Source organism: Argentina silus (genome assembly GCF_951799395.1).
Source record: "Argentina silus genome assembly, chromosome: X".
Lineage (NCBI taxonomy): Eukaryota > Metazoa > Chordata > Actinopteri > Argentiniformes > Argentinidae > Argentina > Argentina silus.
This window is the reverse complement of record NC_139653.1, coordinates 19,246,100-19,260,966: the sequence shown is the minus strand read 5'-3', so window position 1 is coordinate 19,260,966 and position 14,867 is coordinate 19,246,100. Positions and strand designations below refer to the sequence as shown.

The 14,867-nt window shown below is 45.7% G+C and overlaps 1 protein-coding gene across 3 annotated transcripts in view; it reads left to right on the top strand.

The window, feature by feature from the left end:
- cdh23 (cadherin-related 23) overlaps positions 1–14,867 on the top strand; it is a gene marked incomplete at its 5' end in the record, with an annotated part of 222,311 nt that overhangs the window by 100,626 nt on the left and 106,818 nt on the right. For all 3 annotated transcript variants that reach the window (XM_083696325.1, XM_083696324.1, XM_083696323.1), the window contains 3 exons: positions 1,625–1,813; positions 10,148–10,297; positions 10,985–11,143. In XM_083696325.1, coding sequence (XP_083552451.1) covers positions 1,625–1,813; positions 10,148–10,297; positions 10,985–11,143 — 498 coding nt within the window. The remainder of the gene's footprint in view (positions 1–1,624; positions 1,814–10,147; positions 10,298–10,984; positions 11,144–14,867) is intronic.

Here is a 14,867-nt window from a genome sequence, read left to right as displayed (position 1 = left end):
GGGGGAAAGAGAGAAAAAGTTGAGTGTCATCAGCGTAGGTGTGGTAGAAACCATGTGAAGAAATTACAGAGCCGAGAGATTTGGTATAGAGAGAGAACAGTAAAGGCCCAAGAACAGAGCCCTGGGGGACCCCAGTGGTTAGGGCTCGTGGAGAGGACAGCGATCCACGTCACCTGGTAGGAGTGACCGGCCAGGTAGGATGCAAACCAGGAGAGTGCAGAGCCAGAGATGCCCAAGTCTGAGAGGGTGGAGAGAAGGATCGGGTGGTTTACTGTGTCGAAAGCAATGGACAGGTCCAGAAGAATGAGAACAGAGGAAGCTTGAGCGGAGTGGAGGGCCTCCGTGACAGCGAGGAGAGCAGTTTCAATAGAGTGCCCAGCTGTAAAGCCGGATTGGTGAGGGTCGAGAAAGTTGTTCTGAAGGAGGTAGTTAGACAGTTGGTTAGAGAGAGCACGTTCAAGGGTTTTTTGCTCATGCAAGAAATGTTCATAAAACAAGCCCTCGTGGGCCACAAAATCAAGAGGGATTTTACAAAACGATATGCGTAATTACCTAATTTATGCAGTTAGGGCTCCAATTCACATGTGCAAAAATGTGTAAAATTGGAGCAAAGTCGGCCATCATTACCATTTTATTTCTAATAGACACATTGACAATTAATCCAGTGGGAGTTTTAAATACTGAATCTAGCGTTTCCATAATATGCTTTTCAGTTAAAACTCAAAATAAATCATGCTGTTGAGTATTCTGAGTTGTTGAGTATTTTTTGCTCTGCTCAACTGTATTTGCTGAAGCAATTTTGGGTCCGTAGGGTGAATCTAGGCCTAATTTAACCACAACACACCAACCATCATGCCCTCGAAATTGTTTTAATTACTTTTCAAATTCTCTACAATCATTGATCCTGCCCTATCTATTTACAGGTATAGTAGCCTAAAGTAGCCTACCAGCCGCTGTGTGCTGGTAAACTTCACCAGTTGTTTACCACGGCAGCTTCAATAGGCTACCCAAAATTTCAAAGACGACCATAGCCTAGATACAGAGGGTTATTTCTAAATGAAGATTACATGCAGTATATTACAGAGAGGAGTGAGAGTATCTAAATTTATTATCTTTCGTTTTCCTTGCTTTTTATTTTTTTACCTTACATTTTTGGCGGTTGGTCTTGAGTATACCCAAATGACAGCCCTGAAGAGGAGGAGGAAAGGATAAAGGAATAGGAGGCATCTTAGTGTCCTGCAAGGCCAGTGCTGTGTCTCCTTCTCTTTCTCTGCACCCCCTTCACACTCTCTCTCTCTCTCTAGGTCAGGCAAAGATGGCGATCTTCATAAGTAGGAAACACAAGATGTAAGGGGGTCTGGGCCATGACGTGTGCAATATCTATATATAAGGACTTGGTGAGAGCATAAATTAGTGTGGAGGTGGTGCAGAGAAAAAGAAAGAGAATGTGTCATATTGGACTGAAAATGTCAAAACAACAACAGTCAGCACTCAATCTCTTCCAGGTATTTACAGCTGTTCCTTTTTTTGTGGAGGTACTGTGTTGAGGTGATATGACTCCCCCCCCCCCCCCACACACACACACATCTCTCTCTCTCTCCCACTCTCTCTCTCTTTCTCTCAGGGAACAGAGTTGAATGATGACCGCACACCCTCAGATGCCTCAGTGATGACAACCTTCACCATCCTGCTGATTGACAAGAACGACAACGCCCCCAAGTTCAACAGCTCTGAGTACCGCGTACGCATCACTGAGCTGGCCCAGGTGGGCTTTGCCCTGCCCCTTTTCATCCAGGCTGAGGATAAAGACGAGGTGGGTCACCGCTCACCAATACCTATAAACTACCTCCTCTCCCAGTGAGTGGCATTCATGAGCTGTAGATGTATGTTGAGTTGGTATGGGTTTATGTTGTGCTCAGTTGATCTATGCTTTGGCGAGTCTGTGGCTGAGGATACCAGTGCAGTATTGGCACTGCTGTAGCTGTGGTATGTGTTGCTACATATAGATGTTGGAGTTGTATGTAGTCCTAGTATGTAGTGATGGTGAGGAGACAGATAGGCTCTGCTGAGTACGTCTGTCAGCCCAGTGGGAGAGCAGACAGTCCTGTTCAACAGCATCCTCTTTAGTTTTACATCATGTGTCCGCCACTTCCCATTAGTTGTATCTAACAACCCCACTGCGCTCACAGACACACACACACACACACACACACACACGCACACAGGAGCACATTCGACTCGACTACAATTTAATTTGCTTTGGAAGAGATGGGATAGAGCATCAAATTATACCTAACGAGGAAAATCAATCACCTGGTGTTGAGATAAGCCGAAAGCTAGTCAACTCTGATTGATTCCAGCACAGCAGCCGCCAGGACGGAATTTGACAGATAACAGCAAGTCAAGTGGAAAGAGAAAGGGAGGGAGGGAAGGAGGGAGAGGGGGGAGGGGAGAAGGAGGAGGAGAGGGGTGAGAGAGGGAAATCTGAGAAGAGGAAAGAGGGGAGAAAGTAGCATCACTAGACTAAGGGCATGAGGCAAAGTGAATGATAGGGCAGAGGGAAAGAGAGAGAAAGAGAGATAGAAAGGAAGAGGGGTAGAGGGGTAGAGAGTGAGAGGCTTAGGGAGAGATAGTGGCATATTTAGCAGCATGTTTGTTTATTCATGCTGGGGATTGCGTTTGCTCCTGTCGGCATGGCGATGAGCGTTGTTCCACGGGAGTGGCTTCAGCGGGTGACGACGGGCGCACCTGGCATTTGATAAGAGGTCTGCCAGCTAGTGCCTGTCCCTGTTCCACCCTTTTCCCTGTTTGTGTGTGTGTGTGTGTGTGTGTGTGTGTGTGTGTGTGTGTGTGTGTGTATGTGTGTGTGTGTGTGTGTGTGTGTGTGTGTGTGTGTGTGTGTGTGTGTCTGTAAAAAATCAGTAAGCTGCACCAAGTCTCCTCTGGCTCCTCCTGAGTGATACACAAGGCACACAATCTCTCTCTCCCTTGAGAGTAAACCAACATCTCTGCATTTAGTGGAAATATAATAATAATAATATATGCCATTTAGCTGACGCTTTTATCCAAAGCGACTTACATTGCAATGAGTGCATACATTTCAGTATATATGGTCCCAGCGGGAATCAAACCCACAACCTAAACGTTGTTAGCGCCATGCTCTACCAACTGAGCCACAGAGGACCATAAGACACTCACAGTATGTGTCGCCTTCTACTAGGGCCTGGAGGAGGGTCCCCTAGCTTAGCATGGAATTAGCCATATCTTAAGTCTTAGGTTTGACTAGCTTAAAGGGGCAATCTTGGATTCAAACATAACAAAGCGACATCCCTGACACTTTTTTTGTAAACAGCTGAGGGATGGGGCTGCAGGAATGTTACCACCCTCAAATGCATAGACAAAGCTATGGGTGCAAGGACTGACCATCCATGAGATGAAAAAAAAGAAGAAAAGATGAATAAATTATAGTTTAACTTGTTTTGAAGCCATTACAATAATAAAACAAATGTATAATAGGTTATGATGGGGTGAGACAGTTGAACTCATCTCATGAGGTATTTATAAGTTACAGCATATACTTCAAGAATCATGAGCTATACATATCATTAATTTAGGAGTCCAAAAATGGATGTACCAATCTCAGATTGCCCCATTAAGACTTTCAGACTTGGGTTTTCTTGGGTTTGATCAAGTGTCCACCATACAGCACTCAAAGAGAGACAAAGAGAGAGTCTTTTTAAAGGACTGCAGAACTTTTGCGATTTTATTGTCCTCACCTCACAGAAAAAGTAGCGCTCAATCTTGTGATGTAGGTGTACCTGTAAACCTCCCAATACTATAGGTCTTAACAGTTAATTTCATTTCACTTTCTAGGTAAGCTGTGTGGGCTCAAGGCAGACAGCCACATGGCTAAAGTACATCAGTGAGATGGATTTACCCAGATCTACAGTAGAGAATGAATCACCAAGCAGCCCTACTGGGCCATTCCATCAGCAACCCTTGCTCTCTGCTCAGCCCCAGCTCACTGCCTATCTATCACTAGATTAACTCACACAAACACAGACTGAGCCAACAAAGACAAAAACTATAATGCACGCACACTCACACACCTGCATACGTACTCACTCAGGGATGCATACACGTATATGCTATACTGTAGCCTACCAATCAAGAATTGACAGATATAATACCAACCTACGCGTCAACACCTACAAACACACCAACACCGACACACACACACACACACACACACACACACACCATTACACAGGAGTAATCTCACTTTCTCCATGTGGAAGGGATTATAGGAAGAGACGTTTCATTTTTACGAGTGTCACACAAGTGGTAGTTACAGCTCTCTCCTTATTTCTTCTGCTCTATTTGAGTGTAAACTTTCTGCTGGAACTCGTCACTAAACTCTGTGGCTACGTCTGATTTTTTATGGGAGCTTCTGGAGGGTGAGGCAAATGGATGGGCAATTACGTTTATGGGCAGTTTGAGGTGACATCCCTGCATATTGGATGGTTTTTTAAATAGGAGTCATCAGCGACAATGGTTCTCATAGAGATGAAAACAAAAACAAGGGGCTATTTTAACTGCCAACATAATGCCCCCATCGACCGCCTCACTTGTCTTCTGTGTCTGCCACGTTTGAGTCATGATTGGATGCCTCAGAGAAGACGAATAGAGACAGGGGGAATCTTTAGGCTTCATCCATGAGGGATCCAGGATAAGGAATACAGTGACATTCTAGCCATGAGTGAGATCATTTCTGTCCAGCATTTCTGTCAGGTGTCCTGAGGCAACAGGTGCTGAGGCGGCTAGAAAAGTATTGAAGTCCAAGAAGGAGATTTGGGAGCTGCCACTTGGAAATAATGGTGTGATGAGATAATTAAATGTACTGTACTGTGGAGTGTGGTCAAAAATCAGAAAGAGTGGTCAAAAATCAGAAAAATCTAAAACCACTTAATGAATTGTTTGTTTTTGAGAAGATCTGATGAACAATGACTGCATACATATTACAATTAACTGGTCTTATGTTTACTGTAGACATGTGCAGTGCAGTAATAACTTATAGATTGGATTTATTGTGTGTCAGTCTCTGACTAAGACAACACTGTGCAGAGGACTAGAATCAGTCAGAGAGAAGTGTAGCAGGAGTGATTTAGATAGTCATGGTTGTCAACAGGGATCATGAGACATCCTCATCCCCTCCACATCACACATTATGCCTCCATTGTGTCATTCTTCTCTCAGAGAACACACACTATTATGATTAAAACGCATGGATTAAACCTCTTCCACTGGCTGTGTAATCATCCTGTTAGGAGCCAGGCAGCTTTGTGGGCAGTGCATGGGGATTTGCTTTATTCTGCACTCATTCGCCCAATTACAACTGACATAATGTTAAGCAATACGGTGGAGTGAGTTTTATGTGTGAGAGATAAAGAGGACTCAGATGGGAATTCTAGATGAACCTTGGCTAGTGAGCTCAGGCTGAGGTTAGGCTCTACTTAGTGGGGTCTAATCTCCAATTATTCCTTACTCTTCAAGGGGTTTATGTTTTTTCCCCTCACTCCTTTTTCTTCTTCTCCTTTGGAACACTCAGGTTAAATGTTTATTGAACTCTGAAACACTTTTCTCTTTGCGGATCAATCGTTCCCACTGTCGTCACAAGCTGTTTCGCGAGCAAATGGATTCCCGCAGAAAAAGAAAAAGGGGCTGCGGGTGGCGAGAAAACAGTTCATTATGCGGGGCGCATTCGCGCTGTGTGTGTGTGTGCAGGTGGTAGACCTGCCACTCTGAGATAAGATTTAACCTCTGACCCTGCATCTGAAAGACAGGGACAGAGCGAGAAAGAGATAGATTACAGGTAGAGGAGTGGATGTCCATACAGACAGATAGAGAGTGTGGGATGAGGTAGGATAGGGGAGCTGAGTGAGATGCAGAGATAATAAGAAAAGAAATGCTCTTGGATTAAACAGATAAGGGGTGAATACATGTAAATGACTGGAATCAATCGGTCTCTCCCATCTCTCACGTCTTATAAAGACCTGAGCTCACATTCCCAATGTTATGGTCAGAGCTAAGGAACCCAAGCACAGAACACAGAGTCAGGACACGTATATAAAAGAATTGGTTTTAATGAGGGAATAGTGGGGAACGGAGTAGCAGGGTGGAATGGCAAGCGGGGTAGGGTAGCAGGGCAGGCAGGCGGGGCAGACAGGGCAGGCAGGCAGGTAGACAGGGCAGGCAGGGCAGACAGGGCAGGCAAGTAGACAGGGCAGGCAGGACGGGTAGACAGGCAGACAGGGCAGGTAGGCAGGACAGGGTAGGCAGACGGGCAGGCAGGCTGGCATGCAGATAGGCAGGCAGGCAGAAACCGGGAAGTGGTCCTGGAGCATAGAGAGAACGCAGAAAGACAAAATACTTAGACACAGAGAATATACAGGAAACTAAGTGCTGCTAAGCAGCCGAGAGCGAGACTGACTTGTAACGACAAACAACAAACTGGCGATGAGTGGATGGGAAGCTGGGGTTTAAATACTGTGAGTAGATCAGGTGATGAACCACATGTGTGATGACCGAATAGGTGGAGAAGATGACAAAACTGATTGCTGGAGCCTGGGCCACGTCCACACACATAGACAGACAGAGACAGACAGGAGAGAGAGAGAGATACTGGCACAGGCTAGGTGGAAGTGGAGGGCATGACAGTACCCCACCCTCTATGAGTGCCACCTAGCGCACACCTGGAACCGGTCAGGTGTGCCCAGTGGAAATTCCGGATAAGGCCCGGGTCTAGGATCTGGGGGCGAGGAACCCACGAATGCAGCTGGGACAGGGCGTCAGGCTTACGTTGCGGGAGCCAGGGTGGTAAGTCATGGTGAAGTTGAATCGACCAAAGAATAGAGCCCACCTAGCTTGGCGGGAGTTCAACCGTTTGGCCGACTGAAGGTAGATGAGATTCTGGTGGTCTGTCCAAACAAAAAAAGGCTGGTCAGCTCCCTCCAAAAAATGACGCCATTCCTCTAGAGCCATCTTGACGCCAAGCAATTCCCGGTTGCCAACGTTATAATCTCTCTCAGGAGCTTGCGTGACAAAAAAGAAGAGGGATGGAGTTTATTGTCAGAAGGGGACCGCTGAGAGAGGCCAGCACCTGCCCCCGTGTCTGAGGTGTCCATCTCCATGATGAACTGCAGGGCTGGATCGGGTTGGATAAGGACCGGGGCGGAGACAAAACGGCCCTTGAGCTCGTTGAGAGCAGCCTCAGCCTCAGGTGTCCATCGGAAGAGAGTAGAGGGCTGTGAGCGGAGCCGCAATGTGGCTGTAGTTCTGGATGAATCTGCGATAGAAATTTGCAAAACCAAGAAAACGCTGCAACTGCTTGAGGCTGGTAGGTGTATGCCACTCTGCCACAGCGGACACCTTGGCAGGATCCATCTGAACTTGACCCGGAGCGATAACGTACCCCAGGAATGAAACACTGGAGACCATGAAACTCCCACTTCTCTGCCTTCACAAATAACTTGTTCTCCAGAAGGCGTTGAAGGACTTGGCACAGGTGCAATTCATGTTCCGAAAGGGATTGGGAAAAAAATCTAAATATCATCTAAATAAACAAAAACAAACCGGTTCAGCATGTCTCAAAGAACATCATTGACCAGGACTTGCAACACACACAGTTGGTTAATTCAAAAGGCATCACAAGGTACTCAAAGTGTCCAAGGGGGGTGTTAAACGCCATCTTCCACTCATCGCCCTCGCAGATGCGGACTAGGTGGTAGGCGTTGCGTAGGTCCAGTTTCAAGAATAAGGAAGCTCTGTGGAGGGGGGAGGGAGCAGAGCTGATTAGTGGCAGACGGTCTTTTTTTTTGTCTTTGTTGGCTCAGTCTGTGTTACAGTGATATTATTCAGGCCATGGAAATCAATGCAAGGCCGCAGAGAACCATCCTTCTTTCCCACAAAGAAAAAACCTGCACCCACCGGGGAGGGGGAAGGACGGATGATACCTGCAGCCAGAGAGTCCCGAATATACCTCTCCATCGCCTCACATTCCGGTCGAGAGAGATTGTACAGCTGACCACTGGGCAGGGAGGCACCGGGCAGGAGGTCTATGGCACAGTCATAAGGGCAGTGAGGCGGCAGAGACAAGGCGTGGTGCTTGCTGAACACTGGAGCGAGGCTGACTCCGGCAGGAGCAATGGGTCAGAGATAGTGGGAGCAGGGGCCGAGAGCAGACAGTGTGAATGACAAAAATCGCTCCAGTACTTGAGATCCAGTCTATTTGTGGGTTGTGGGCTTGTAACCAGGGGAAACCGAGCACCAAAGGGGAGTGGGGACAGTCGAGAATGTGAAGTCTAATTATCTCTTGGTGATTCTCTGACAGTAAAAGAGTTACCAGAAATGTTCTGTACTCGACGAGGGCGAGCGGCATCCCGTTGAGGGCTTGGGCTTCCAGGGGACAATCCAGGAGCTCAATCTCAATACCCATCTGTTTTGCTACATCCCAGTCTAGGAAACTCTCATCTGCTCCAGAGTCAATGAGGGCCGAGAGGGGCAGTAACTGGGACCGCCACACAAGGGTGGCATTGAGTTGGGGACGTGAGAGAGAGGAACATGTAGCTCGGCTCGCCAGTATCTCTCCTACTACAGACAAGCCAGCCCTTTTCCCAAGCAACCTGGACAGGTGGGGCAGGTGGCAATCAGGTGTCCAACCTGGCCGCAATATAGGCAACCTCCGCCGCTGAGGCAATGAGCCCTCTCTTCCGGGGGTAGGTGAGCTCTACCTAACTGCATGGGCTCGGGGTCAGAGTGGTTCATGGAGATTCAGCTGGGTTTGGGACCTCTCGGAGGCGGAGAACGGGGAGTCACCGACGGGAACGGGAAGGACGGACGGCTGTGACCTGTTGGACCTCTCCCTGCAGCGCTCCCAGAGATGGTTGTCTAAGCAGATGGCTAGGGAGATTAGTTGGTTGAGGTCTTGAGACTCATCGTGGGATGCCAACTCGTCCTTGATGGCATTGCTCAGGGCATTCCGGAACATGCCCTGTAGAGCTTCATCATTCCAACCACTCTCGGCAGCGAGGGTCTGGAATTCGATGGCTAGAGAGGCTATGCTGCGCGAGTCCTGGCAGAGGGAGAAAAGATGTTGCCTTGGACGGGATGGTCAAAAACAGACATCTTGGCTGGCCAGGTTTGGCAGAGGAACTTTCTTGTACTGGAGATAGCCTCGAGGGCTTGTGTGTGTTGTCCAAGAAGGGCGTCTTGGTAGATAAGGGCTTGGTGGAAGGGCTCTGTGTCTGCTGGGTTCATCGTCATGGCCAGATCCTACTGTTACGGTCAGAGCTAAGGAACTCAAGCGTCAGGACACATATATAAAATAATCTGGTTTTCATGGGGGAATAGTGGGGAACGGAGTAGCAGAGTGGTAGACAGGGCAGGCAGGACAGGTAGACAGGACAGGGTAGGCAGACGGACAGGCAGGCTGCCAGGCAGATAGGCAGGCAGAAACCGGGAAGTGGTCCTGGAGCATAGAGAGAACGCGGTAAGACAAAATACTCAGACACAGAGAATATACAGGAAACTAAGTGCTGCTAAGCGACCAAGAGCGAGACTGACTTGTAAGGAAAACAACAATCTGGCGATGAGTGGGTGGGAAGCCAGGATTTAAATACTGTGAGTAGATGAGGTGAAGACCGAGCAGGTGGAGAAGATGACGAGACTGATTGCTGGAGCCTGGGCCACGCCCACACACATACACACACAGACAGACAGGAGAGAGAGAGACACTGGCAAAGGCTAGGTGGAAGTGGAGGGCGTGACACCCAAGTCAAATGAAAGACATTCTCTCTGTTTTCCTTACAGTTTCTAAGGCTTTTGTCTTTTACATGTTAGTGGGTGTGTAGGCCTGTGTGTCTTCTGCCTATGCTGAGTGTATGAGACTGCACCATCGGAACTGATAACCAGATGTAAGGATAGTTGTTGCTTAACATGTGCCTAATTGTGAGACACTGTTGTGTCTGAGACAGCACTTTGTTAATCATTATCAAGGCTTTATACACCACACAATCCATCCCCATGTCATATACTCTGCTACACTCACTTTCCTCCATTCTCTCTCCTCCCTCTCTCTCTCCTCTCTCAGGGAGTCAACAGCATGTTCCAGGTGTTTCTGACAGGTAACAACTCAGATCACTTCACCATCTCTCCCACGGCAGTGCAGGGACGGGCTGACATCAGGATGAGAGTGGCCGTGCCTCTGGACTACGAGAACATCCGCACCTACAGCTTCTCTGTGAGTTCACCCAGTTGTACCCAGTTCCCAGTGTCCAGCACCCGACATTAACAGGTCTAGTAACATGTTGAGTAACTGCATGCTCAGGTCCACCAACACTGAGAACCAGAGCATGGTAAGGGCTATGAAGAAGGTAAGATCTGATACATTGGAGATTGGGTAAAACATGTATGAAAGAAAAGTAATCTCTTTGAATTCTCTTTCTGCTCTCATCTGGGATGATTAAACGGCCCCTAAATAAACTGTACTTAAAGAATGATAAAGCAAAAGAGACTGCAGCCTTATTTTGGATATGCATTAATGTCTAAAGCCAGACCTGTTTTTAATATTTGGACTGACGAACATAGCAGAAGGCTCAGTCTAGCATCGCTTTAGAACTCATTTAAATGTCTGCATTCATTACTGCAGACCTGTTTGCACATTGAAATTACCTACCCATTATTTACAAAACCTTTACAAAATGTTGTTTTGAATCCTCACAGAATTTTTAAAACTTGGATTGAACTTGAAGTCCATGTGTAAATCAGATAAGTGTAATATAAAATGAACAGTCTACAAAGTGAATGTTGCTTTCTTCCTACCCATGAATAGCATACAGATACAGTATATTAGTATAGAGTAAGGTCATCACTCATGTCCACAGTGGCACACAGACATGGGATTGATCAGAGTGTCTGTTGTTCCCAGCTCTATGCCAATGAGTCCATGTCTGACCATGTCGGATTTGCCCGCATCTTCATTGACCTCATCAATGAGAACGACAACCGGCCCATCTTCAGCAAACCTCTGTACAACATCAGCCTGCCTGAGAACACACCCCGCGGCACATCAATGCTACGTATCCTCGTGAGTATAGCACCTCAACACACTATCACACATCTTTACAACAGAATGTAGCACACTATACAGTACGTCTTCTCTGTTGTATGGTGCCGCAAGATATAACATACTGTACTGCAGTAGTGAACGTCATATTCACTACTATCATAAGAACACAACACGTCTCTACAATTAATTCTTTATGAGACAGACTGTGTATTGTCTTGTGTAGCCATACCTCCAAATCACATTGTTCTCATGCCTCGTTTGGAGGTCTGGAGAATATCCTATCTGGCAGGGATTGAACCAGGAGAGAACACAGTGAGAACGAGCTCACAATTTCATTGGATGTTATATTCCAAGAACCTTCCCCCACATGCCGTAGATGCTTGCTTGTTGTTGTGTGTCATCTTTTCCACCCCGGTAGAACTATTTTGCTAGCTTGCAACATTGAAGAAAATGGAAGATAAAGCTGAATTCTGTTTTGCCAGAGGTGTGCTCTATCGAGTCGATGAAGGCTTTATAACTCCTCTGCTTGAACACTCAACTTAAAAAGAGAGACGTTATGCCATGTTTACCTACAGACTATAGTAAAAGTGTAGTTTATCAAGCTTTGTCGACAGTGTGCAATTTATTGAAAATGAAAATTGAGAAGTCAATGGTAATAGCAGTTTGTCCTCTGATGTCAATAACTGAGGATCAGGTTAGTGTCCTGAATTGACTGATTTGACATGTGGTGAGGCGTCATTCATTTCAAACAGGTTTCCACCCCTTTGTAGCTACTTTCTGCAAAAACTTCCCCAGGCTTTCCTAGTTCGGTCTCACCGAGGTTAGGCTCTGTGTAACAATCTCAACTCTTACCTTTCCACCAGCCAGCCTTGCTAGTGTCCATGCATCCTGCAACCACTGAGTTTTGCACTGTACTTTTGGTCAGATAATATCCTCCCCCGGATTCACTGCTCTGTCAACATCCTTAGGCTTGTAACCTTCAGGCAATTGCTGAACCTAACCTAGTACAGTAATCACTGATACTCATTTTGACTGTGTCTTATAGGATATTCCTGCCTTTACCTCTGCATTCAATTCATACCTGGAGCAGAGGTCACTCTTTGTCCTGATATAACAGCAAGTATATTACCCAGGCCCCATAACTCTGTATTATTAGTGGGCTTGCTTCAGCAAGTCCAACTATTGTTCTTCGACATACTTATTATTATTATTTCAATTCTTCCCAGTGCTGCTCCTCCTACAACTTTTAAGCTATTCATACCAATTGTTTAAAACGTGCAGAAAGGTCTAACTTGTGTTGTTAGGACTTTTAGTTTTGATAACTATTAAAGCTTTTAAACTATACTAACTTGAAAGTGAACTTTTTAAGATGGAGGTCTATGGAAACCAAAATATAACATATTTGAACCACTACTGGTCTTACACCTTTGAAGCTATTCACACCAATTCAACTATAAAATGTGCCGGAACCTCCATCTTATCGACCCCGATAAAAGCTCTCTCATACCTATTAAACTTTTTAAACTATTACGCTTTTTGTAACTGCAAAAAATCTCATCAGGTTAACATGGTGGAATGTTGATTTAGGCATGAAACCTGCAGAACACTTAAAATGATTATACAACAATATACTCTCTTGGCTACCAGTTCTACCCCATTGAAACCATCCAGCTCTACCACTCTCAACCACTCAATCAACCAACTCTCTACTCACTCCACTGAACTACCCCAGGCTCATCCTATCTATCTATCTTCTCTCATCTATCTGGCTATCCTACCCTCTGACCATTTTTTATCCATCTGTTCATCCTACTATCTCACTTTCTTTCCACTACCTAGGCATCATCCTTTCACCAATCACTGCTTCACTCAGTATAACCCATACTGATTAACCTCTTAAGTGTATTGATCAATATATACCTTCCCTCTCTTATCTATCCATCCTCTTTTTCATCAATCCTTTCATCCTCTCACTTTCATTCAGCTACCCAGCAAATCTGTGTATCTATTGTTCAAACCATCTAAAATTTTTCTACTATAAAAATACGACTTTGCAAGCCCACAAAGTTTATTTTGGATTTCTGGAACTTCTTTTTCTAGTTATTCATTACCCTTTATTTATTTGACAACCACTTCTTATCCAGTAGATGCCAGCACAAAATTATACTGTGAAAATCAATACTGTGTATAGACTGTGCTCATGAAATGGAGATTGCATGGTTACTCCTGCAATCTAAGCCTTGTTGATGTACGCTGGGTTTAGGCACATGACTGGCCTTGGAATCTTGATTGTTCACTCGTTCAGATGCCTGTGATGTGGAACCATTGAGACCTGACTGCGCTTAAAGGGGGCAAGAGTGACAGGCCTGACGTCACACAAACACACACACACCGCTGTCCTGCCCTGCCTCTAGAACTAAGCAATAACACACGAGAGGGTGTGCTATATCACAGATATCGAAAGGGTTGTGATGCGGTCATAGACATGAAACGGGGTTTACACCGACAGCAACAATTCTGAAAACAAGCAATGGTGCTAGTGTTTTTTTTTAATGATATATTGTATTGGTTTATGCCCTCCATATATAAAAGTAGTTCATAAAATGATTGCCGTAGTTAGTGACGCAGGTTGGGTGATAGTTCTGGAACGTATGGTCTAATATGATTGACATGGTAATCCAGTAAACAAATCTCTACCTGGCTGTCTTATAAAAGCTAGCTAGTCGGTTTAGTTTTTGAGGAATGTAGGAGCAAAAGGACAAAAACAACCATGAATGATTCATTATTGTGACAATTCTTCCATTGGTTTAACAATGTTTTCTTTACTTAAAAAATCAACAATATCCTGAAGAGTGTTTATGCCGTATGTATACATTTTGCAAGTGAAAGTGATGAAGTAGCCATGCGGATATCAGAACAGCTGATGTTCACTCTCTTCTGTAGCTCACTCCACACAGCAGGTAAACATCTGCTGACCTCTGTGAGCATACACACACGCGTACACACACACACACACACACACACACACACACACACACAGTAATCGATCGGCAGTCTCCGGCTGACTAAACAGATGTTTCCCGCACTCGTCCTGGCTGTGTCCATAAATACCTGTTAGAGATGGAACGGGTTTATGGCTGAGAGGATGATGGCGCACGCACACGCACACGCACAGTATCACCCTTTGCCTCATCCCTCACTGCTTTACCCCAAGGTCAGCACACGGCCAGAGGGGGGAAATGCCACGCAATAGCCCAATGGAGAGTCATTCTTCACACACCTAACACTCAATAGCTATTTGTGTCTACAAAAGTGTGTACCTTCGGTACTCACCAGACAGCCTTCATGCATCCTGAAACTCCAGATAGTCATAGAAATTGTGTGTAATGATATTTTGTGTTTCAGAGAGGCAGTGCTTGACAATAGGGGAGGGGTTTAGTAAGTTAGGTCCTGTAGATTAATTGATGTGGTAGTTAGGGTTGAGCCGGTGGAAGGTTTTACCGGTAGCAGGTGTAATTCCCGTTCATAACGTTATTTTGCCATTACACCCATGAAGCACAGGAGCTGACGTTTATTAAATTAATGGTATACACAATATGCGTAGCTGCTACAATAGCCAGAGAGAGAGAATCGTTCTGAAGCTAGCAGCCAGTAAACTAGTGTGAAGTTACCTGTTAACTTGGCAGAGGATTTGGTGTAAAAAAAAGGGAAGAGGCTGTGACTACAGATACGGACACCTATT